The 25,725-nt window shown below is 37.3% G+C and overlaps 1 protein-coding gene across 1 annotated transcript; it reads left to right on the top strand.

The window, feature by feature from the left end:
- The first annotated feature begins 143 nt into the window (after positions 1 to 143).
- Positions 144 to 25,160, top strand: ift88 (intraflagellar transport 88 homolog). The gene is given in 29 exon segments (XM_042495267.1): positions 144 to 321; positions 1,051 to 1,113; positions 1,665 to 1,724; positions 2,144 to 2,197; positions 2,480 to 2,543; positions 2,902 to 2,971; positions 3,816 to 3,906; positions 4,363 to 4,467; positions 5,328 to 5,430; positions 5,728 to 6,074; positions 6,578 to 6,648; positions 6,780 to 6,866; positions 7,865 to 7,964; positions 8,515 to 8,520; positions 10,066 to 10,152; positions 10,335 to 10,521; positions 11,678 to 11,793; positions 11,923 to 12,066; positions 12,981 to 13,096; positions 14,268 to 14,320; positions 14,617 to 14,682; positions 14,797 to 14,903; positions 18,746 to 18,809; positions 19,611 to 19,661; positions 20,403 to 20,420; positions 20,617 to 20,667; positions 23,691 to 23,798; positions 24,994 to 25,011; positions 25,014 to 25,160. Coding segments are annotated over 29 exon segments (2,589 nt in total). The 5' UTR covers positions 144 to 240; the 3' UTR covers positions 25,115 to 25,160.
- Positions 25,161 to 25,725: the final 565 nt, after the last annotated feature.

Genomic DNA, 25,725 nt, shown 5'->3' with positions numbered 1-25,725 from the left:
CGTATCCTAGCAACGGAAGAACGAAGCTTTAGCCAATCATTTTAAGGATAATCTATGACTGACGCGTAATTTAACCAATCAAGTTTGAGATTTGTAAGTGTCCCACCCATACCGCGTTGAATTGTGGGATGGCACCCTGAAAGGACAACAAACTCCTCTTCGCTGTTACATCGAATAAACTACTGTTTGTTTTTTAGTTTCATTGTAGTTTCGTCAGACCAGCTCACCGGAGGAAGAAAAATGGAAAATGTGCATCTGGCTGTGGAGGAGGAGGATCTTTATTCGGGTTACAACGACTATAATCCGACGTTTGACTCCGAGGTGAGTTAGCAACTTTGCTATGTTAGCTAGCTCAGAAGTTGGCAGTTTACAGGGCTCAAACAAATGTTTGCATTTCAGTGTCCAGCTAACAAAGATAAAACATTTCTCTAAAGGTTAAAGAGTGACATAGATATAAATGGCTCTTTTTGTGAATTGCACCCTAAAACTCCCATTTATTTTACGTTTGAGCAGAGTAAAGATATAACCAGTTTATATTGACAGCATTCTCTCAGATTTGTGTTTACTACAGATTTATTACACAGTATAGTAGTAGGTGCAGTTATTACTGTGACAAAGATATGAATACATCTTGTGTTTTTAATTTAACTTTTCTTGCCAAATTTTAGATTCACCAATGTAGATTTATAAATAAAAAAACCTGAGTTCTGTGTATTTGTGAAAGAAATAGGACAATAGTTGTGTATGATTTCTTCATTACAAAACAAATAAATATAAAAATAAAATATCAATAAATATTTTTTCACAAGTCACTCATGTACTTCATTCTCTAAATTTATATTGCTCTCGTTGTCCTTTCGTATTTGGTACTGTATTTATTATGATTTCTCAATGCTTTATTTGTATTCATATTACATTCTGTCTATTAATTATTGTTTTAAAAAATAGAATTTTGTTTATATTTGTATATTCAAATCATTAATTTGCTCCTTAAAATTTATCTAGTTATGTATTGTAAATAATAAAGACTAATTATTTAAACATTTAAAGGAGTTGGAGAATGATGTCGGCTTCCAACAAGCAGTGAGGACAAGTCATGGAAGAAGACCTCCGGTGGGTACCGAGTATAGTGTGACTTGTATAAGTAACTCTGCAGATTTAGATTATTAAAACAAAAAAATGAAATAAATTAACTAAGCAGTTATAATATTATATATTATTCTACCCAGCTGTATGCATGGCAATTAGGATAAGCTCCCACTTTACCAGCTGCAATACAATCAAGTGATGTATACGTTATAATGCATAAATATTACATTATTCTGTAATAGGCAATGTGCAGAATGTGTACTATTACTTTGGGTACTTTATGTATATCTTGATGCAAATACTTGCACATTTGTGTTTTTACTTAAATAACATTTTTGAATGCATGACAATACTTGAATCAGAGTATTTCTACTCTGTGGTATCGCTAATTTTACTTTAGTAGAAGATCTGAATACTTCTTCCACTGCTGCATGTACTCAAGTACTATAATCTTATGATCAGTAAGATTTGTGTGTGTGAAAGAGAGAGGAAGGAGAAATAAAGAGAGAAACTGAGGAAGGATAAAACAGGTCCAATTTCACAAATTTTGTTTTTTCGTGTCTTTAATTATCCAGATGACTGCCAAATTTCCTGGCACCGCCATTGGAGCTCGGCCTTTAGCTTCTTCCTTTGGAGTAAGTACAATGAATTTGAAAAGTTTTAAACTCAATCTGATTTGAAATCTTACAGCACTTTTTCTTTCAAGAATTTTATTAAAACAGCACATCAAACTATCAGTATTGTCCCCACAGACTTTTTTTCAGGATATGATTTCTTTATAAAAAGAAAAACAACAACCAAAAAACAACAACAGCACAGTAGGTATCAAAGTGTGCAGCTGAAGACAATAAGCATTTTGACTATATAAAAATTACATAAAAACAACATATAGGTTAAAGAAACAACATAAACATTCAAATATTAGGACTAAGTACACACAAATGTACACTCTAAAGATGTTTTTTCACATACAGGTATTTGCATGATAAATTATATTGTCAGGTAAACGTACTTAAAGCATTCTCACCTGTTTTATACTTAATTTTTCACGAAGGCTCGGATCCCTATGGCCTCTTCAATGGGCAGACCCATGACTGGAGCTGTGCAGGTGAGTGGAATTTAAGGGTCCCTCATAGCTTTTATGATACATTAATTGACAGTTTTTAGTTTCACTTACTCAGTACTTGACGTATCTTGATATTAAAGTGGCCATTCTAGATTTTGTTGTTTTGTTTTTTTTCTCACAAATGCCTAGTATCAGGTATTTAACAATCCTGCTCAAGACTAGTAATAGTACTTCATGCATGAAGAAATTTGTGAAAATGAAGATGAAGAAGTTGAGGAAAGCTCTTCATAGTGTTGTGTTTTTTGCTGTTTTTAAATGTGACAGGATGGAGCAGCCCGACCGATGACAGCAGTCAGAGCAGCAGGTTACACCTCCTCTCTCACACGTGGTGAGTTTAAAAGGGGTCACAAACAGAAACTGTCCTGCATCATATGTGTTGATTTGAGTGACCATATAATTAGGCTTTAGTTTGTGATATTGTGGCTGCTTTTTTTTTTTTTTTGCTGTGTCTGCACTGTGGAAGTTATTCTTCAGGACTAGACACCATAGTGAGACAGTGTCAGCATGACACAGCAGCAGGAAGCAGGAGTTTTATTTATTTATTATTTTTATTGTTCTAATCTTCAAAAACCCAAAGATTTCTAGTTCATTGTATTACAAGAATCCTCTACATGTATCTGTAGGGACAGATTGTAATTATGTAAACCATTTAAAATGATAATTAGTATGATTTGTATTTTTTTCAGGCTCGACCTTTGACCCTCTGGGTCAGTCCAGAGGCCCTGCACCTCCACTTGAAGCAAAGAATGAAGACACGTGAGCTGTCACTCTTTAAACTGTATCCATGTTTCATTTAAGATTTTCCCTGCAAGTTAGTCTTTTCCACTCATGTGTGAGGAAAACTATAGATTATCTATAAGAATTTGGATCTAAAGATGCATATTCAGTCATAATTATTGTATTGCAAAAAATGAATTTGGAAAAATACTACTACTGCCAACAATACTACTACTACTACTACTACTACTAAAATTAATAATAATGATAATCATCATACTCATCATCATCATAGTAATCATAATCATATATCCATCCAGTTGATGGGAAAATATCTATTTTCAGTGTCGTGTTTTATATTACATTTTGTTGTGACAGATTTTCATTTTCTTTATCACAAATATAGTGTTGAAAGGTTTCTGACACACATTAAGTTCAGACTCAACAGTCAAGTCTTGCATTGTTGTCAGAAACTATTGATTTTTCAATACAATTCAATTCTGAATATTTGAAACGGGTTCAATATTCATTTTCCACTGGATCGATACACTGGTACCAGCTGTGCTTTCACGCTCTCTCTTATTGTTAATGTTTACTACAGTCATTCTACTGTTCTCTACTATTAATGAAGTGAAGACGAGTCATGGTTGTCATGTTATAGTTTTGTTATATTTAATTTTTTGATAAAAAGTATAATTTTTTCCCCCTTAATGTCACTTTTTTTCCTGGTATCCAGAGTCGATATTTTTCAAGTCAATGTTTTGAAGTTACAAATTCCAGTATACCGACATCACGAGAGTCTTGTGAAGCAGGTTGAGAAGGACTTGTGCTTTCATGCAGCATTATCACACATTGCTGTATTGCTGTGTCTGTGGTGTTAAAGGCCTGAGGAGAAGATCAAGATCCTGGAGAAGAAAGTGAACGACCTGATAGAAGAGAGCTGCATGGCACAGAGCATGGGAGCCTTACAGCTGGTCAGACTCTGTTGTTCTTTAACATACTGTTTAGTGATGGCTGTTAGTTTTTCCGCTCTGTCAGCCCTGTACTCTAGCACACTGAGCTGATGATCAGGTCTAAGTGTGCTGTCAGAGGCGCCTTTTCTACTAAATTTAACACTGTAGTAAAACCTTTGACGCACCTGCCAGTAGTTGTTAAATCTAAGGAAGGTTTTAGGCCAAAATGCATAACGTTTCTCACCCTGTCTGTTTTCAGTCCATTGAAATAATGGGATAAATTACTGAATTAATATATTACTGAAGCATTCAAATGCTTTCTCAGAAAGTGACTCGGCAGATAAACAATATTTATCAGCTAAGGATGCATTTTGATTTTGGAGTTGGGTGTTGGTGTCACTTTTGCTGTGCTGTGCATGTCACAGGTCAGAAAAAGCAGCAATTACTGGATGTATTCTTACTGATGTGTTTCTGCAGGCTCTGGAGAAAGCCAAAGAGGCGGGGAGGAAAGAGAGAGCGCTGGTGAGACAGAGGGAACAGACCGGCAATGCGGACCACATCAATATAGACCTCACCTACTCTGTAAGTAAAGCTGCTGTGAATAAAAGATTGTTTCAATGTCTGTAAATGAAATGACTGAATATATACTCCTGACCCTCTGAAATGGAAACCCACTCTTTAAGCCTTTTTTTAATTAGTTATTTAATGACAAAAATGACCTGTTGTTGTTTTATATTCTTAGTTATTATCTGTGATTATAATCACTTGTATCTGTTATGATAATAACTTTTATCTGTTATGATAATGGTGTTTTTGAGGAGATATTTGGTGGTAAAGTGTTTCAATCTTCATTCTTACTTATTTGGCAAATCCACTTACCCTCAACCAGCCCTATTCCTCGTCCACTAGTGATTTCCTGCACTCTCCAGAGTGTGGTGGCTTAAAAAGATAAGAGAGACCAAGACTGTATCTGTTTGTAAAGTCAACTTCTCTGAAGTTTTCCAAATTTCCAACTGGAACAAAAGGTATATCGCCACTCCTGGAATGCGAAGTATATAACTGACAGCTGCAGTATCTGTTAGGGTACGTTCTTCATCTTATTGTTCTTGAGCCATTGCATCGTATGTTGTGGATACGTTCTTGTTTACAACGATGCTTGTTCATGTATTTGTAGACAATAGTGGGAATTCTGTTTCTTCTTCCAGTTTATATTAAGCAACTTTTAGTTATTTTTATGTTATCTGGCAGGATTTTGATCCACAGCAGCCGAGCACATGTTTGGCCTCGGAGGCTGTAGACTTAACCACTCAGCTATGTGGGCACAGCTCACAGGAAGCAAATTAAATTAGAAGTTAGCTTCTGTGAATCAATCTTGACTTTATAGTCTATTCTAAAAATATTATTACTTGGTTTGAAATATTAAGTGTTTTTGTCCTTACCAGGTTTTGCTCAACCTTGCCAACCAGTATGCGAACAATGAGATGTACCCAGAGGCCCTAAACAGCTACCAGGTCATTGTGAAGAACAAGATGTTCAGTAACGCAGGTGAGCAGACCATACAGCATGACACATTTGTTTAAACTATGTCTGCCCTCATAAATTAACCAATAATGCAGCCAGGACAGAAAATCTTTGAGGATTTTATATGAAGTATAAAAATGACTGGAACAGAGGGTGCTTTTGGAATAACTCAGGAGCTGTATAGCTCACACAGACACTTTAATATTTGTTGATTATGTTGTACAGTGCAGATTTTCCTCAGATCGTGCAGGCCTAACTGGAATTACATTATTTGGGGTGCTTCGGGTTGGCCCTCAAACAATATCTGCTCTGTTCCTTTAGGCCGCCTGAAAGTCAACATGGCCAACATCTACGTCAAACAGAAGAGCTACCCCAAAGCCATCAAGTTCTACCGGATGGCCCTGGATCAGATCTCCAACACTCACAAGGAAATGAGGATCAAGATCATGCAGAACATCGGCGTGGTCTTTGTCCGCATGGGCCAGTACTCGGACGCCATTACATCATTCGAACACATCATGAGCGAGAGCCCGAACATCAAGACAGGCTTCAACCTCATCCTGTGCTACTATGCCATCGGAGACCGTGAGAGGATGAAGAAGTCCTTTCAGAAGCTCATCTCTGTTCCTCTGGGCATCGATGATGAAGACAAGTACATCACATCTAATGTGAGTTATGGTCATATTTTCTTCAATTTATAGCATTTATTAACTTTCTGTTTGTGTATGTGTACTGTAAGTGTGTGAATGTCTTTAATCTTCTTCTCACTGCCTGAAAGATCACTTGTCAAACAAATAATAATAAACTTTATTTGTATAGCACCGTTCATATAAAAAATGCAGCCAAATGTGCTTTACAAGAAAGAAATTACATACACCAACTGCTTCACATAAAAAGACATACAAGACATAAAGACATAATAAAACCTGCATGAAAAAAAATAAAATCAGAATAGAATACATAGAATGCATCTTTACATATTCCCTTTAGTCTTCCCCACTTTAACTCTGATGAAGAATTACCAGATTTTAGTTCATCTGATTCTCAAAATTATTTCTCTTTCATTTTAGTCACAATAACAGACCTTTTACAGAATATTAATATTTACATCAAAGTTTAACGATTGTTGAATAACATCTTAATGTGAGCCTTGTCCTGTCGTCTCTCTCAGGACGACACTGACTCGGGTATGGTCACCGAGGCCATTAAGAACGACAAACTTCACCAGATGGAGAGAGATCTGTAAGGAAAATCTCACACAACACAAACACAGACTGGTCTTTAAGAAATCATCCTCATTTGATTGTTTTCTTATTTTAACATCCGTATTGTTGATTCATGTTGTCTTCTTGTGTTTTCTGTTCTGCACTTAGAAAAGTCCTCGCTGAAAAGTACATCATGACTGCAGCCAAGCTCATCGCTCCGGCCATTGAGACCTCTTTTGCCACTGGATTTGACTGGTTTGTTACTGTTGTGTTTTTAGTTATTTTATCTTAATATGTTAACACCAGAGGGCATACAACATTTGGGAGGACTCCAGCTTCATGACTCAGAAAAGCAAAATAAAGATCAAAAGTCAAAAAATGAACTGAAAATCCAAAGTTTAGGGAGTGGCATTGGACATCTTGAAGTGCTTTCCCTCAATTCTCTTAATCTGATTTTTCAAATTTTCCGGGATTTCCCACCCAGTGAGGTCACTCTTAAGGCAAATATGGAAACAATAAGTGTTGGACACTAGTTTTTAAGATTTCTTTTGCACAAATTCAGGCCCTTAGAAGAAGCAGCAGACTGTTTTTTTTTTGGTATGAAGCCTCTAATATCAGAGCAAAGTTTGAAAACTATATATTTGCCTCTCTCTCAGAATGCTGCTGCTGAGACTGAGCCAAAAATAAAAATAATTGGTTTTGATATTTTTGATTGGCTAGTGCCTCCAGCTGCTGTAGCCACAGGTGAACATGTGGCTCCACAGTGAGATACATTATTATTAGAATACATAATAAAAGTGCAGCCTTGACAGCCCCTCTCATGCACCTTGATTATTAAAGTTTTTTAATATCATGTGCACAAGAATTGTAGTAAAACAAAACGTAGTAAAAGCAAAATAAGAATCTAAATGGTGAAATAGTGCAAGTAAATAAAGCATATACATTCTTGTAGAGTATTTGCACATGAATACACTGAATGTGCACAGATATGTAGTAAACATAATTAAGAAAATTAAATTAAGAAAAAATAAATAATTTTCTAAACAGTGATGTAAAGAGCTTGTAAAACAGTAAAAAGAGCATGTACGGTTAAAGCATAATGGTAAAGTCTCAAGTGATCAGCTCCCATGCACCTGCCTTATTGATCAGATTCAGAAAAAAACTATTAATTACAAATGCTTTTTGCAGTTGGCTTCAAATAATGTGATAAATAAAAAGTTATTATGTGCATGTATGGTTGTTTTTCTTTTAAGGTGTGTGGACATGGTGAAGAGCTCTCAGTATGTTGAGCTCGCCAACGATCTGGAGATAAACAAAGCCATCACCTACCTCAGACAGAAGGACTTCAACCAGGTGACTGTTTGTTTTAATAGTACAAAGGGCAATACCACTCAATGTAGTTGTTGAAGTCGCATCCTCCTAATATTTGCCACATTGTTATTGATATTTAAAAACATGCAGAATTTTCCTGGTTTAAAGCCAGAAGAAAACAAATATTTCATGCAAATGCTCAAAATCTCAGTTATATACAGACTGACTTGGCAGAAAAAGAATATATTTGTTTTTTATTGTCATTGTTTTATAATTATGAAAAGAAAGGCAGAATTGCTGTTACATTTATGAATTGTTAAACTGAGTGGCATTTCCCTTTAAACATACATAAAATGTGTTTGATCTGGTCTTTGTTGTCCTTTTTATTTCATTTTTTCTTATCTTTTATTCATACATTTTGATTTAGAACATTTATTATTACGTTTTTGCCTTTGTTGTTTCATATATGACGGTTTTCTCCTGCTCATGGTGTTTCAGCAGTGTGCCGTATCAGACTCAAGTTTGCCCTTTTCTCATTGCCCTCCATTCTCTCTTGCTTTTGTCTTGTTTCCTTCCCATCTGCATGCCTAAGGTTGAGGTATGTGTGCTTTCTGTTTTCGTGTTCACATTTAGATTGTGTTGGATTTTCTTTTTTTTTTCCCAACATAACCATGTCTTTTCTCAAATAACGGCGCTGCCAAGGGAAGTTGGAAAAGCAGTTATTGGTTTTAAACCCACAGAGCAGTAAAGAAAAATCTGGGTGCAGAGAGGAAATTATAATGGTTCCTTCATTAACAAGGAACTGCAGTTTTGCCAGTGGAGCTGCTCAGCGGCCAAAACTGGAACACTGATAACATGAAGCAGCTCCAAAGTTTTTACAATAATATTACGGCAACAAACTTTCTTACATAGACAGTCTTTACATCTATATAATGCCAAAATGTTCAATATTAAATGAATGAAAAAAGACATTATCAAATAAATAAACATATGAATGAATTATGTAAAATATATTAATTAACCAGCAAGTTGTGAAATAATCAAAGAAATTCTTAAAACCAAATTATTATTAAAGGATATTTCAACATTGATTTTCATAATAATTGGATATGGTTAAATTTATTTCTGGTAGCAGTTATTGAGCTTGCAAGCAATTTGTTGGATTTAGTGGCATCTAGCGGTGAGGTTGCAAACCACAATCTACTGAAAGTTCTCCCGTGTGAAAAGTGTGTAGAAGAGCTATGGTGGCCAATGTGAAAACGTGAAAATGCAAATGGCCCTGTCTAGAGCCAGTGTTTGTGCCTGATGGGCTACTGTAGAAACATGATGAACTCTGATATAGAAATAAACTGCTGTTTCTAAGTTAACAAGAAGGCAATAATTCTGAGTGATTATACACTAAAGAAAACATAGCTATAAATATTACACTCTATTTCTGCCAATATATCCCTATAAATCCCTCCCCAAATTAAATACAACATGAATTTACAAAAACTGACATAAATAATTTTTTGAAAATTAAGTCCTGTTATTATAAAAATACGTATGAAATAACATTTTATAGTAATGAGTTGAGTTTCAAATAATTATTTCAAAATTGAATGTTCAATTTGTTCATGATGTAATTACTTATTTTATCATTATCTATTTATTTATTTGATATTGAGCCTCTTGGAGCTCCATATACGTCTGATGCATGTGTGTGTGGTGCGTTACACTCTTGATAGATGGTGGTGGTTTAACCTGCAGCATCGGTGCAGCTGTAATCTAGCTGGTGGTTTGTAAAACTAATACTCTGTAATATTGTCTCCCCAGTGTATAACACACTTACAGTGGCATAACAACCATTTACATGTGAAGACTTTTATTTCAAAACTAAAAAGTTACACGTCTGATGGTTGATTTTTGCACCCTGCAATCGTCTTTATCTTTAAAATCTTTAAAAAAATGTTTGGATTTACTTTGTGTGAACTTTACATTACAGTACATAGTTTTCCAAACGATATGCATGTAACTGAACAGCACATCATGATTTAATCTTTAATGTTTGTAGATGTTTTATATACTGGGGAAATAGGCTTGTACTGAACTCAGACAGTATAATGGTATAACACTGACTGACAGCTTTTTTATGTGTTATCAGGCAGTGGAGACACTGAAGACATTTGAGAAGAAAGACAGCAGAGTGAAGAGTGCTGCAGCCACCAACCTCTCTTTCCTCTATTTCCTGGTAACTAGTTCTCTCATTGACTAATCAAAAGGCCCTCAGTTAAGCATTTTTCTAGGAGCTGAATACCTGAATTATAAAATATTTATGCCGTGAAACTATTCAAATGCTCAAGGAAACTTCAGCACAGTGGATGTTTCCTGTCAAATATATTTGAGGATAAACTGTCCATCCTTCTGTCACAGGAGAAGGACTACGACCAGGCCGACCGATACGCCGATCTCGCCATGAACGCTGACCGCTACAACCCGGCAGCACTTATAAACAAAGGGAACACGGTGTTCATCAAGCAAGACTATGAAAAGGCAGCAGAGTTCTACAAAGAAGCTCTGAGGAACGATTCATCCTGCACCGAGGCCCTCTACAACCTGGGTAACATCCAATTCCATGATACAGTACAGTGGTATATAATGCTGGGATCAGCTTTATAGTACCGTAACCTTAACATGTAGTGGATTATCCATTTATGACTTTGATGGATGCCCAATGAGACATGCTGCCTCCGATAATAACATTTATGATGACAAATACAGTATAAATAAAAATTCAATATTTTCCCTAAAAACAAAAGTTTAAACAGTGTGGAATCTAAATGTGAAACTGCAGCTTTACTTTTGTACAGCGGTGAGCGCGTGATCAGTTCTTAAAAGCCATTGACACTCAAGGCCTCATCAAATCGTTAAATGGCAATAAACCATTCAATAAAAGGTAATAGATTGATGTAGTTGTGGTGTGTACAGAATAAATAACATAATAAAATTACTAGGGCTGCACAATAATATCAGCACGTCCCCAGTATCGACAGATAACGGCTTTAAAATGAATTATTGCCTTCGGCTCTAAATAAACATTTCTGCCGATATGACAGACCAGACTATTAAGATGACACTTTAATTAGTTGAAAATAGATCAAATTTGCTGGATTTGGTTTTGGCTCCTGTCAGTATTGTCTCAGGAAGAGCATCATCCAAGCATGTTAAAGTGGGATGACTTTTACAATTTGTTTAAAACGTGTTACATAAAAATAAATATAGTGTGCTTTACATGTAACCTTAGTGAAAGTAGCTTTCTTGTTTTGCCCAGTGAAGGTGTACGTTATGAAAAGCAGTATTTTAGGTCTGCATCTGAGAGCAGTTGGCCGTCACTATAAGAGTCTGCATAATACAGTACGTTAAATTCACAACTTGATGTTCTCTGCAGTTTGGTGGAAAAATATATGTGCATATATTTATATTGGCATCTTCAACCAGCCAAAATGAATTAAAATATCATCATATTGGATATCGACAAAAACCCATTATCATGCATCCCTTAAAATTACAGAATTGACAATCAGGATGACAAAATCATAAATATATCGTAAACACGCATGAAGAATATGTCCACACACACTGCACACAAAGTACGATGTAGGGACTTTATGTGTCACCTTTTTGGCAGACACGTTATAGTTTGAGTGTCAGATTGGCGATGGATCAAAAGTTCATAAGTTGATTGACAGTTTTTGTCCCTTGTCCAATTGCACCAGGTCTAACCTATAAGAGACTGGACCGCCTGGAGGAGGCTCTGGACTGCTTCCTGAAGCTGCATGCCATTCTGAGGAACAGTGCACAAGTCATGTACCAGCTGGCTAAGCTGTATCCTGCTGATAACAAGTGCCATCTGTTAAGTGTTATATGTGTGTGAATGTTTTTGTAACTGTAAACCCGAGTCTCATTTTGTTTCCAGTGGTGCTGGTGTGTTGGTCCTTGACTCACTGGCTTCATCTATGAGCTTCTGAACGATCGCCAACAGGCAATCGAGTGGTTGTTGCAGGTCTTGAGTGTAACTCACACAGACCCCCAGGCACTGGCCAAACTGGGAGCGCTCTATGATAGCGAGGGGGACAAGTCCCAGGCTTTCCAGTACTACTACGAGGTATGAGACAATTAAACGTTCTGTCTAAGGACTTAAAGCAGCTACGAGGAGTTTTGAACTGGTTTTAAAACAGTCTCATTTTAATTATTTAATACTGATACCATTCTTTGTACCCTCTCTAAATTCGGACATTTATTCGGGTCCGTAAATGCAGCGCAGGCAGAACTCATCATGAGTTCTTTTCTCCCTCAGTAGCAGTTAAAGGCGTTTATTCGTGGGGTGGATAATTGATCTGTTGATCCTGTCAGAGCTGATCAGATCGTTGGATGAGAGGAGCAGCTGCTGTGATTCAAAGCAACTTTTGGACCCAGCACAATGAACAGTTAAATTTCTCTTTCACTGCGTCTGGCATTGAGCTGCTCCATCTGTGCCCAGACTGCGCTCTGCACTCCGAGCGTTGTGCAATCAATGACGTCACGGTATATTTCAAATGCACTTGTAATGACTGTCCGGCTCCAACAATTTTTTAATCGGGGTGGGCCGCCACAAATAAATGAATGTGTGGGAAACCCTGCTACCGGGCTTGCTGGCTGCACCCAAGTGCAATCACTGCAACTTAATAAGATTTGTTGGTTAAGAAGTTTTTTAATTTAGTGAGTTTTTGAACATCCCAAGACCATCAAAAATGCGTGAAGAAAAATAATAACCATTTCACACCTTCGTGCTCAGTCCCTGAAAAGAAGTTGCATTTTTCTTTCAATTGCTTTTGAAACATATCACATGCTAACCAGATTAAGATGTTTCCAGCATGAGGTCGGTGCTCATGGAAACTGCTTTTGTCCACAGGGGGCGCCAAAAATGACACAACAGGAGCGTTCCTAGTAGCTGCTTTAATTTAACATTTCATTGATGAATGTAACATTTCAGCATTGGTTATGAGTGCTCTGATGTTGCTCGGTTGTATTGCTGTCCAGTCTTTCAGGTATTTCCCCTCTAACATCGATGTGATCGAGTGGCTCGGGGCTTACTACATCGAGACACAGTTCTGTGAGAAGGCCATTCAGTACTTTGAGAGAGCCACACTCATACAGTAAGTAACCACCAGCTAAAGTCATTCAGAAGGTCACAGTAACAAACCAATCAGATCTGTGTAAACTTGATGATGATATCAGTAACTGGCAGTTCAGATACTGGCAGTGTTTTTGGTAAAGTTAAGCTCTTCTTGAGAAATTATGTTATTTCTACGGTATTTTTTAAAAATTGATCAAGTGATTTGTGTCTTATTTCATCTTGTTTTGATTGTTTTGCTGTTCTTCTTTCATCAGACGTGAAGCTTCATTTGAAAAAACATTTTTTTCTCTAACAAAGAACAGATGATTTCATTTTGTTTGTCCTCAAACTTAAAATGTATTTTTTATTTTACCAATCTTTCATTTAAAGGTTCAGTGTGTAGGATTTGGTAGTAATGGAATATAGTATAATCAGTATGTTTTCTTTAGTGTATAATCACCTGAAAATAAGAATCATTGGACTTTCATTACCTTAAAATGAGCCATTTATATTTACATAGGGAGCAGGTCCTCGTCCACGGAGATTACCATGTTGCACCGCCACGTTTCTACAGCAGCCTAGAAAGGACAAACCAAACACTGGCTCAGATAGGGACATCTGTGTTTTCGTGTCGGCCGCCGTAGTTACCAGTTTCTCCACAATGAGCAGTGTCGGATGAACACAGATTTTTTTTGTATGAAATTGCTTTATTCTGTTTTACCAGATTTAATCTCCAAGTGCGTTTGTTTGAAAAAGAATAGACCTCTGTGGATAATTTGGCTCCTAGTAAAAACCTTCCAAACGTCTGGATCTTAAGATACAGAGAGAAAAGATGAGCTCACATTAGCAGGTGCTGGGCTGGTGGCCTGTCTCGAACATGCCAAACATTGTTTGTGAAACACTGATTTGTAACGTGAAGCCTTTTTATTCAGTTTTTTTACCTGTTTTAATCACCAGGTCGGTTTGTTTTGGAAAGGGGGAAACCTCTGCAGGTATTTTGTGTTTTGGTAAAAAAAAACAAAACCTAAATAATAAAAACCAAAGGAATCTCCCTAACTGAGAGAAGTGTTAGCTGGTTGCAATCTGCAATCCTCGCTGCTAGATGCCACTTAATCCCCCAAAATCTTAAACACTGTTTCATTAAAAAGAAAGATGTTCTGCGTAGTGTTGTGTGCTCATACTGACTGATTTGTGTTTGTGTTGTGTTTCAGACCAACCCAGGTGCAGTGGCAGCTGATGGTGGCGAGCTGCTACAGAAGAAGTGGTGAGAATGACTCTGTTAGAATGGTTTCCATGTTTTCTGTTAGAAATAATATAAATATAGATTCACTCCACATTAGATTCCCAAACGTTATCATGTCCATGATTCACAAACAGCAGGTTTATTCTGATCTAGTAACGTGAAGTTGTGTATTCTCTGGCTGCAAGTGTGGGAAAGAGTGACAGCTGTTTCACGTAAACAGCTTGAGAACAATCAACTTGGCCTGTCTTTGCTGAGTGAACTTGCAGTGCGGTCAGTTAAAGTCGCAAATGTAGACGCTGTTTTTATTTTCTTCACAGGCAACTATCAGAAAGCTCTGGAAACATATAAAGACATCCATCGCAAGTTTCCAGAAAATGTGGAAGGTAATTCAGCCTGTCTGTTACACAGTTTACAACAGAACTTCTGACCAACAGCAGATGACTCACTGATAGGAGTGTAAAGAAAATGAAAAACTCTGTATTTGTGTGTCTGTCCAGGCCTGCGTTTCTTGGTGAGGCTGTGCAAAGACATGGGATTGAAGGAAGTCCAAGAATATGCCGACAAGTTGAAGAAGGTAGAGAAGATGAAGGAGATCAGAGAACAGGTACATCTCTCAGTTTACATTTTAAAGAGCAATTTGCTACAACCCAAAGACTGATGCCCCTATAAGCACTTGAACTTGCATTCTTTCTAATGGCCATCAGGGGGCGACTCTACTGGTTGCGTAAAGAGATCTGATTGAATAGTCATCCATGAGAAAATTACCCTATTATAACTTGATTTATTGATTTACCAAGAAAAACTGAACATCGGACTTCTTAGAAAGTCTATTAGTACAAACAAACACTGAACTAGACATTTTTAGGTGACTAAGACATACAATTAACTTTAATTAACTGAAAACACACATAAGTAACAACAGCTACAGCTAGGCCTTCACTGTTTGAATCTATGTGACCATACGTGACCACGTAACCATTATGTCATGGTTACGTTACCAAATCAGTGTCATGGCAGAGACATGTCATCTGGCAGCACTCACCTGTCGCTCAAAACGGCCTTGCAGAGTTGCTCAGTTCACAACAAAGCCGATGTTTAGGGACTGTTCTAAAGCTGTGGTGCTTCCCGACATTTTGGGGAATGTTCCACTCTATAGCTCCACTTTAACTCAAACAGAAGATAATTTTTGGTATTATTTGTGTGCCATTCAAGTTGACATAAATAAAATAGGAGAAAAAAAATTAAAACATGAAATTGATTTTGCTCTACAAAAATGCAATTCTCTCAGCTTTTTGTCCTAAATGTTGGTTTGTTTGCTTTTTAATGAAAATGCACAAATTCAGATTTTGATAACAAAAGGAGCAGAAGAAGCTAGAATAAAAAAAATAGTTCATAAAAGGTAAGATCTGTTCTTTATCTTGACGTATTTATTGTTTATATATCCAAAACATAAAATATTCTGGAGTCTAGAGAGACTAGTAAATATAACAAAAAATGCTGGTGCTGGCTTGGTTGGCAATTAAATAATAATAATATAGAGACAAAAACAGTTAATTTCTGGCATTTTAACCCGGGGTCACTAGGGAGTGACTCGCTTTTGGAGCCAGTTCAAGTGGCCTTTCATGGAACTGCAGTATTTTGGCACTTATGCACTGGTTTCATTTTTCAGCGTTGAAGGTTGCTGCTTGGTTTCACCCTCTTGGCAGTTTATAAAAGCTTTTACACTCCTCGTCACTTGATGTCTGATAGCTTTTTCTGGGAATATCTACACATGGGAAGTTCTCTGTTTTACATCCAACAGTTTGTGTTGGGATAAGCAGAAGAAGAAGTGGATAGCTAGCAGAAATCTTGATAACTAACATCACTGAATAGAAAAAGAAAACCATAGAAAATACAGAAACAAAACTAGAACATAGTTTCCAAACATTCTGGATTCAAGAGTCCAAGCCTTACACAGGCAGCCTCGTTTAATGATATAACATTTAAATAAGCTAGTGCATCTGAATAATATTGACACCATGCAGCCTCATAAATGACCTGCTGGTTTTGCAGTCGTATATTACAGACCTTTTGCGAGCTTTCATTAATCATCCTTTCCTCACTGATATCTTGGCGTCCTGTCGTCTGTTCCTGCACAAGAGCACGCTGATTGAAAACACAGGAATCCTTTTGCCATAAAATGGGTCAGTGGTCACTGCAGCTCCAGAAAAGCATGAGAAACAGCTGCTTTTCTCCAGCTCTGTTGATTTTCCATGAATCAAAGTGTGTTCAGAGGAGATGCTATACAGCTGTTTAACACCTGGCTGACACGAGCGCCGGGTCATTTTAAAACAGTTGTTGTATTTGGACAGTTGTTGCGTAACACCTGAGACATCTGAATGGATTAAATAACTGTTAGAGGCTTTATTAAAGTCAGCCAGGATTAGTATTTCTGTATTCTCTGATGCTGAAAATGGAGCCTGTGATTTCCTTATCAGACTATACCCAGAATAATTGGAGCCATGTCTTCAGATTGGCAGGCACCATTTGGTTTGGTTTTAATACTTGTGATGTTAATTTAAATATTGTGCTACAAGACCGGCTTGAATATAGTCCAAACTAACATCCTCTGCCATTCTCTGCTGTATTCCTGTTTTTTTTTTTATTTTTTAATTTAGATACTTTGCTTGTTTGGATGGATGGATGGATGGATGGATAGATAGATAGATACCTACCTTTATTTGTCCCTATGGGAAAATTTATTTGCAGCAACAATCACTTGACATTCCCATGTATTGCGGCATAATCAGTTATCGCACCATACACTTGCATTGCACCTTAAAATGCAATATCTCAAAAACACCTTCAGGAAATTTCGTCAGATTTAGCACAAACATCCACTGGGATTCAACGAAAAACTGACTAGATTTTGGTGGTTATAGGTCATAGGTCAAAGATCAAGGTCCCTGTGACCTCATCTTTCATTCTTGTGAGTCCAATGTCTCAAGAAAATGTCTTTTTTTCCCCAATTTTCTTGCATCCTTCTTTTTCTAGTAAATGTGATTTTTCAATATAACATCTTGAATACATTTCTTCGACTTTGGCACAAACATCCTCTTTGAGTTAAGGATGAGCTGATTAGAATTTGGTGGTCAAAAGCTAAAGTCTTTGTGACTTTGCCCATCTCATTCAAAGAAACGCGATATCTCATGAACACCTTGAGGGAATTACTTGAAATTTGGCACAAACATTTACTTGGACTCAAGGATGAAGTGATTAGAATTTGGTGGTCAAAGGTCAAGGTCACTCATTAAACATATTTTTTGCCATAATTCAGGCCAACAACCTTCAAAAGTGTCTGGAAGTACACCACTCTGTGGCGAAAGATTTACTAGATTTCCGGCAGGGATAACAATCTCAACCGGTGACTCCATAACCTTTCGTTTCCCTCTGCCCTTACTTGCACAGGAATACTTACAAACGTGTTTTATTTAATTACTGCCACTGCCAGAGCTGGAAGACAAATGTTTCGCACTTCAGCCTTGAAGTAAATCTGCACTGCACCCTCGTCTTGATGGATGCAACAACTATAGTATCTATGATGACTTCCAAACTTCAGGTGCACTCCCACAAAGTAGACGACAGGTCTTTGTCCGGAGGTCAGTCAAGTTTTTAAGAAGGCGTGATTCAGAGTAACAGAGCTCTGTGCCATCGGGCCAGAAACAGATGAGGAGGAAGACTTTGTCAAATCGCAAGCAGCTGCTCTTAAATAAGATCAGAGAAACAAGAGAGTCAGAGCAACACGAGCCAGAGGGTTGACTCATTGATCCTAAAACTCTCCAAACTGAAAGGCAGCGAAAAAAACAACTAATCCTGCTAATCTAACTGCTCATAGTGTGAAATGATGAATGAGAGAATGATTGGAAGAGGATGAAATCGCTGCTCTGTCTGATGATGTGTTTTTGTTTTATGTTTTATTTTACCATGGAAATACTCATATCTGTGTTTTACCATTTTTAAATTTCCATCTTTGTTACTAACTCTTTGTTGCTGTGGTGTTTCTGCACTAGACTCATAAACACAAATTGGAAACAAAGACTTGTACATGTGACATTCTTCATTTTTTATAAGTCCCATTCTCTTTGAATTTTTTTTTTTTAAATGTTTATGTGTAACTCTTTGTTAGATAGTGTTAGTTTTATTATTTTAGGAAACAGAGGGAGAGATGACTAAAGTGAGAGGCAAAAAGATGTCCCTAGAATCTAACAGTCTAACATGAAATGTCTCTGCTTTTCTGTTTTTGGTGCACATGTTTTTGTTTTTTGTTTTTTTGTTTCTGAGTAAAATAAAGATAAAATCTGAATACCAACAGTATATGGAAAGTTAAACCCTATTTAAAATAGTTTTTGTCCTTGTCTGCGTTCTAAACTTTATTTTCCCTTCCTCCGTCTTTCTCTCTTCCTGCAGAGGGTGAAGTCGGGGCGGGAGGGCAGTGCCAGAGGTCGGAGGGAGGGCAGCGCCGGAAGTGCTGGTGAGTCATGTCACTTTTTATAAAGTTTCTACCGACTGAAAGTCTAGAAATGTTTGGAAGGTCAAAAGTAGAAGACGCTCATTTAACATTAAAAACACATATTTTAAAATTACACTCAAACCAAACATCTGGGGAAAAATTTGGACTTGATATTAACAACAATGTATAACTCCTATTGTATGTTACAGTCTTTAACATCAGCATGAATGCATACTGCACATTTCTAGTAAGGGCTGTGTTTCAAACCTCAATATTTTATTGTTCAGTTTTAGATGTGTCCGTATCACAGATCAGTTTCTGATTAAAATCAGAATTTTTAAAATTTCAGACAATATTTTAATATTATTTCAGATAATATTTTAAATATATTTTGGGGGGGTTTTATTGCCTTTATTAAATGGGACAGATGTAGCGTGAAAGGGGGAGAGAGAGGGGATGACACGCAGCCGCTGCGGCGAGGACACAGAATTTCAGACAGTATTTAATATATCAAAGTTCTTATACAGCTGTTTACCCTAAAACAATATTTAAGATTTGAGAAGTTTGGGTTTGTTATTAAATCAAAAATGTTTTTCAAAAAAAATATGTCTCTATTTCTGAATATAAGATTTTTTAAAAAGGTATTATTTTGGCTTTAAAACATGCCCTGTCATAAGGGTAAGGTTTTTCATTTCTGTATGGATGTTTTAGTTAGAATCAAAGCCTATAATCAATACTGTTTTTAGCTCATCCTTATTTTCAGCCTCTTTTGTTCTTGTGTGTCATCATTTCTCTCTGTTGTCCACACATGCTGCTGAGCAGCAGGCGTCTCCACGCCTGTCCTCACCTCTCCTAAGAAGGCCAGCATCATGGGTACATCTAAACACCACACTGACTCCTGACTACAGTAAAAGGCGGCAGTCATGTTCTGTGACAAGTTAGATCTGTTTTTAGGTTCATATTGTGCAGCTGCACGAAATGTGATTGGCTTGTGGCGTTCGGGGGCGGGGCTTAGCGACAGGTCAATTACACAGTTTCATTTTGTCATATTTGTGCAGGTTTAGCGGCAGCAAAAGCCACACAATCCTTCTGTGAATTTGCCCATGAGAGCTTCAGGCCACAGCCAACACCAGAGTAGGCAAACTCTCAGTTTTAGCACTCCTTCACTACAGATCCACAACAAATACAGACACATACTCCAGACTGGCTCCGACCCTGGAAAGCTGGCTCATCAGCAGATTTCAAACGCAATCCAGACAAACTAGACAGTTGCCAAAAACTCTAACGAGGCCCAGCTTTGCTCCGATGCAGCTGAACGTCTGTCTTGTAATGCAGTTAAACATAGAATATATCAGGCACCTGTTAACGTGACTGCTGCTCCACCCTGCCAAGACTTCCATTATTCCCCCTTGTTCCGATAAATTAGATTAGAAAACCTCAATCTTGTGTGCTTTTACTGCTCCTTTGTGTTGCCAGATCTGCAACTGGATCTGTTTATAATAAGCTTTTCTCCAAACATGTTCAGTTCTTTGTATCCTTGAATATCGGTTATGACATTTTCTAAGTTGTTTAACTGAAACCCAAAACTTTTCTCACTCTCTTACGGCTCATCAGAGGTGGATGTGAAAGCAGGTGAGAGAACAAAGGTTATAAAATGCCCAAATCTCATCAGCTTTCTGTTGTTGCTCCTCTGTTTGCTATTTTATTTTCTCTCTGTGTGCAAAGATCTTCAGTCCAACTCTGTAATCTTTCTTTCCTCTTTGTCTGTCTTTCTGTTTCTCTGACTCTTTCATCTTTATTCCCGCTCTGTTTCCTCTTTGCTGCCCAGTATCTCAGTCTGAGTCTAAACAGCTCAGTCCACTGTTGGACTCAGGGAGAGGTATGTAACATCATCACTCCAAATTAGTTAAGTGAAACCTGCTTGCTTTTAGGATTGTACTTGGGGATCTTGACAAAAATTAGAGCTAGCTTGTTTCATTTCAGTAGTTTCTCAGGGGCAGTCCAGACACTAAAAGTCTGTCTCCACAAAATATGAAGCGACAGAAACCTTTTGCTTGTGGGTAGTTAAAGTCAAACTTGGTCGATTTTTACCAGCTCTGTGTCATTGCACTTTGGGCAGTGTGTGCAGGCGAAATCAAAGAATCAACAGATTATGCAGCTGCGAACTTAGTTTTCTCAGTTAATGTAAGATGCAGTGATGAATTTATTATTCTATCAATAACATATACCATCAACAAAGACTGGACATTCACATAGAAGGTGACCAATTTTTCCTTTAACCCTTTGAAACCTGGATCGACATCACTTTTCTTGTGCTGCGTTGGGATTCTTAGTATTAAAACCTTTAAACCCTAAGCAACTTTGTTTGCTTTCATTTGAAAACATGGGCAAAAAGTCAATTACCAACTTGGCAAGAAATGTTCCGGAAATTGCAGGGAAATAGTAGAGTTAGATTTTTTTTTTTAAATTAGGAAAAACTACAACATAACTTAAATATATAATCATGATATAGTTATCATAATTATATTTTTACAGAATTATTATTATTACTGAAGCACTTTTTTAGGTTATTTCCTTGCTCATTTTTACATTATTTTAATTTATTGTTGTTGTTGTTATTGTTGGGTTTTTGTGCTTATTTTAGGGGATTTTCTTGTACTTTTTTCCCTTTTTGGGTCATTTCTCCTTTTATTTATTTTATTTTTATTTTTTTTTATTTAAACCGGTTGGTCCTACTGAGATTAAGAATCTGTTTTTCAGTAGACACCTAGCCAAAAGAGTCAGCAGTAAAAAACAAAGTGGCAGATAAAGAAACAAAGGTAGACAAAATGCAATTCACAAGCACTAAAATTTGTATTATGAGTCAAAAGAGAGCTTTGTGGGAGTCAGCTGTACAGCCAGGCAAGTTGCTAACATTCCTCCCATGTTTTTGAAAGAAATCAAGCAAGAAATCAAGAAATTTGCTCAAGTTTCAAAGGGTTAATAGCTTCCTCTCCCCCCATTTTCCATTTAAAGTTCTTAAAATATTGATAGTCTAAAAACATACTGCAGGTGCACAATCATACTTTGTAAGAAATTAATGCAAATCCTTTTTGAACTTCTCATTGTGCGCTGACGCAGCAGAAGTGAGTGTGAGAACAAGTTTCTGTACGTAAACGCTTATGAATCATAAGTATAGTGTTTCAGTAAAAACACCTGAACCTGGTCCAGAAATCTTCTGACAGGCAGCTGTGATGTTGAACTGCGGAGGAGGAGGGAGTGATCGCCCAACGCTCTCTCAGATATTTGAGAAAACCTCTAGTGGACCTGAGAATTTTCCCTCTCTTCTGTAAAGTCTGCATATTTTCAGCTCTGTAAAAAAAAGAGTGTGTATGTCGAGACTGACGGTTTGATTTCTCACGCATTTGAGTCATTTTTTGATGGGAAACTACTTAAACTGTCACAGAGCAAGAGGTGAAGGGTCTAACATTTGGCCATTTCTTCTTGCTCTTCTTATAATATTTGAACTTGTTTCTCTTTTTATTTTTTCTATGTCTTAACTCAGTGTTCTTATTTTCCAAGTATTTCAAGTGTTTTTTCCAAATAAGTTTGAGCAGGAAAGTGAGTTGCAAAAGCCAGAAAGTTGAGTCATAGATACTGATCAACTCTATCAAACCCTTGCAGATATATTATGACCTTTTGTTTCGTGGAGGCATATAAAACTTCCTTATTGCTACTTTTATTGTGGAAACTGTCAGTTTTAAGTCTGGCTTCCAACCCGTCGTGTCATCCCTCCTTTCTGTGTCTCCCAGTTGTGTATTATAAAAGAGAAACTGCGACCTTCCGAGAAAAGAGGGGAAAAAAGGGGAGAAAAAAGTCGATTTTCCAGCAGAGGTTTCGGTTTGCCAGCAGTTTGTGAGGCCTCGTGTGAGATGTTTGGGACTGTGAAGGAAGGTAGAATATCGGGCCTCCTTCTTTCTCCTTCCTGTTTTTTTGCTTTCTGCTTTTCGCTCTCGTCAGGTTCCAAGGCTACCTGGCAGCCAGATGTGAGCTGCTGCTGACTGTAATCATGTCTGTCCTTCAGCTCACACACAAATTCTCCAACACATTCATTACATCTTGTGAGGAGTACCAGCTCTGTGTCTAAGACCATTAAACATTAAGCTAGTGCTGTTATTCAGAGTTTCTCCAGAGGACAGTCGAGTATGATGCATTAGTGCTGCAGGGACCTGTTAAATTCTGAAGAAGTAGTATTCAGATCCCAAAAATAAAAGTACTTACACAAAACTATGAAAATACTCGGCCAGAAGTAAAAGTCCTGCAATGGTATGTAAGTATGTAACGGTATGGCTAAAATTGCTTTGAGTTTTAACAGTAGAAGTAGTTTTGTTCCCTGCCAGGAGACTTTTGTAGGATGTTAAAGCATATTTTAGTGTTCAGCCAGTTTGCAAAATAAAGCACCGCCCACTGGCTGGAGCTAACTTTCTCATTTTACAGCAAAACAGTGCACTAACACATTTGGAACAGGATGTGTGGTGCTGTATGAGTACCTGAGACAACAAAAATGAATGGGAACTACTGTGCCGCACGCACGCACGCACACACACACACACACACACACACACACACACACACTGACTGCCTCTGTGAGACGAAAGTCTCACACCTCCACCATGTTGGCTTTTGAGAGTATGAGATAAAATGAGGGTCTTACATAAATATTCAGACACATGCAGACAAACATCCTGATGAAGTTTCACTGCACTAAAGCAAACCGTAAATAAGTTCAGCTTTGAAGATCGTTTACTTTTCAACTGTGTCAGAATTGGCAAATATACTTAATTGTGACCTTTTTAAAGCCAGTCAAAGTCAGAATTAGTTGTTGTGAGTGTGTGTTTGTTCTTGCATGTGTGTTTTGTGCAGACAGCAGCCACAGCAGCAACAGCACTAAAGGAGAGCGGCTGAGCGCCAAAATGAGGTCACTTCCTGGTTCCAATGAGCCCTACGAGGCCAGCAGCCCAAAAGAAATAGGTGAGGAAACCCAAATTTTCCTCCTCTTCCCCTCATCTATTAACCATGCACGCTTCCTGCTGCGCAGTGATGCAGATGACAGGTGTAGCTCAGTAGAAAGAAAATAGTTCCAACATGAAACGACTCACAAGGTCTGTGGATTATCTCGAATCATGATTTTCGGAATAGACGCTGTTGTTGAGTTTTCCGAATGTTTTTTTTTTTTATCACCCAAGCTGGGTGTCATGTATATCTCCAACACTCAGCAACTCACACCAAAACAATCAAGATTAATGCATAGCACAACAGGTTAGAGGGAAAAAACTGTAGTTTTCAGTATCATCTTCAGCACCACAGACACCCAACGTTCAGAGACTCCAAAACTAAGAGTGTTCATTAAAATACTCTTTACCTTTTGAAACCAACACAAATTGGCTTGATTTCTTTTAAAAACACAGGGATGTTACAAGTTTTGAGTAACAAGAAAAGTACCTGAAATTTAGCCATAAAAGAAAAAAAGAAGGTGAAAACAAACAATTAAACAAAAAATAAATGAATAAAATAATTGAGAAAAATAAATATATAAATAGAATATTTTATAATTATTATAAAAAATATTTTTTCTGAACATTTTCCATATTTTTTATTTTATTTTTTTATTATCCTCCAAGTTTTTCTCTCTGTTTCTCTCTGTCCCTTTTATGAAACTAATTTTCAGGTCTGTCGTTTCCCTAATTCTTGCAATTTGCAGAACATCTCTTGCCACGTTGCTCATTGCCTTTTTCGTCATGTTTTCAAAAGAAAACAAACCAATTTGCTCAGATTTCAAAGGTTCAAATGCATGTGGAGGCAAGACAGCTTTATTTGTATAGCACATTTCATACAACAGGGGAATTTCAAATGTTTACAGCGCACTAAAATACAAAAACACAATAAATGACACAGATTCACAATAAAAGAGTGAAAGATAAGATATGAAAGGTAAAATTAAATTACTAAATGATTAAAAAATGTTTTAATAAAAAGCACCATAACAAATAGCAACAGTGCAGACAAGAAGTGCAAAGATATAAAAAACGATTATCACAATATTTTTTTTTAAGTTTAAAATATAATTGTAGTGATTCCTTAATTTCTAAGATGGATCTTTATTAGAAAATAAGCCTGAGACATTTTATTTCATAACGGGTAAAACCTCCCTTCCTCTGGTGTGCAGATGCGTCCTACGTGGACCCACTGGGCCTCAGATGGAGCGACCAAAGACGGGAGCCAAGAAGCGCGTTGAGGATCATGACCCCTTTGATGATGAAGAGCTGGTCGACGAGCTGCTGCCGTAGTAACCGCCTCCGCCTTCTGCCTTCGCTGCCTCGTCGGGACATCTAATCTTTTTGTCAAAGGCAACAGCACAAAGTTTCACCACACAACAAAACATTTCATACTCAGAAAAAAACATCCATTCGACGGAGTAAAGACTTTATTTTTCAGGGGCACCAGTGAGCATCCAGTGACTCCACTTTGGAGTGACTTTACTTCTTATTAATTGTACATATACATCTTAATATTTATACATTTCCATTTAGCCGAAGAACGCTTGCATACGTGGGATAAATGCAAACACGTTCGGCAGTCTGGAACTATTTGGACCGTTTAGTTTTGGCTCTTCACTCCAGCACAATGAATTTAAAATGAGGGAAACACTCACAGTGAGGTCAAAGTGATGACGTTAACTTTGATTTAAAGGTGTTTACATTCACATACAATGAAGCGTGTGGAAATGATAGACATTTTTGGACAAACTGTTCCTCCCCATGTTTAAACATGTTCTTTACTGTTTAAACACAATATGGATGTGAACGCCCTAAAACACAAGTGTGCATTTTAACCTCACTGTCAGCTTTTCATTTTCAGTGCTGGGGCACAGAGCCAAAACAATGAAAAACATTGTTGT

This window comes from Plectropomus leopardus, chromosome 10 (assembly GCF_008729295.1).
Source record: "Plectropomus leopardus isolate mb chromosome 10, YSFRI_Pleo_2.0, whole genome shotgun sequence".
Classification (NCBI taxonomy): Eukaryota; Metazoa; Chordata; class Actinopteri; order Perciformes; family Serranidae; genus Plectropomus; species Plectropomus leopardus.
Note: the sequence above shows the minus strand (reverse complement) of the source record. Positions and strands in the feature narration are given on the sequence as shown.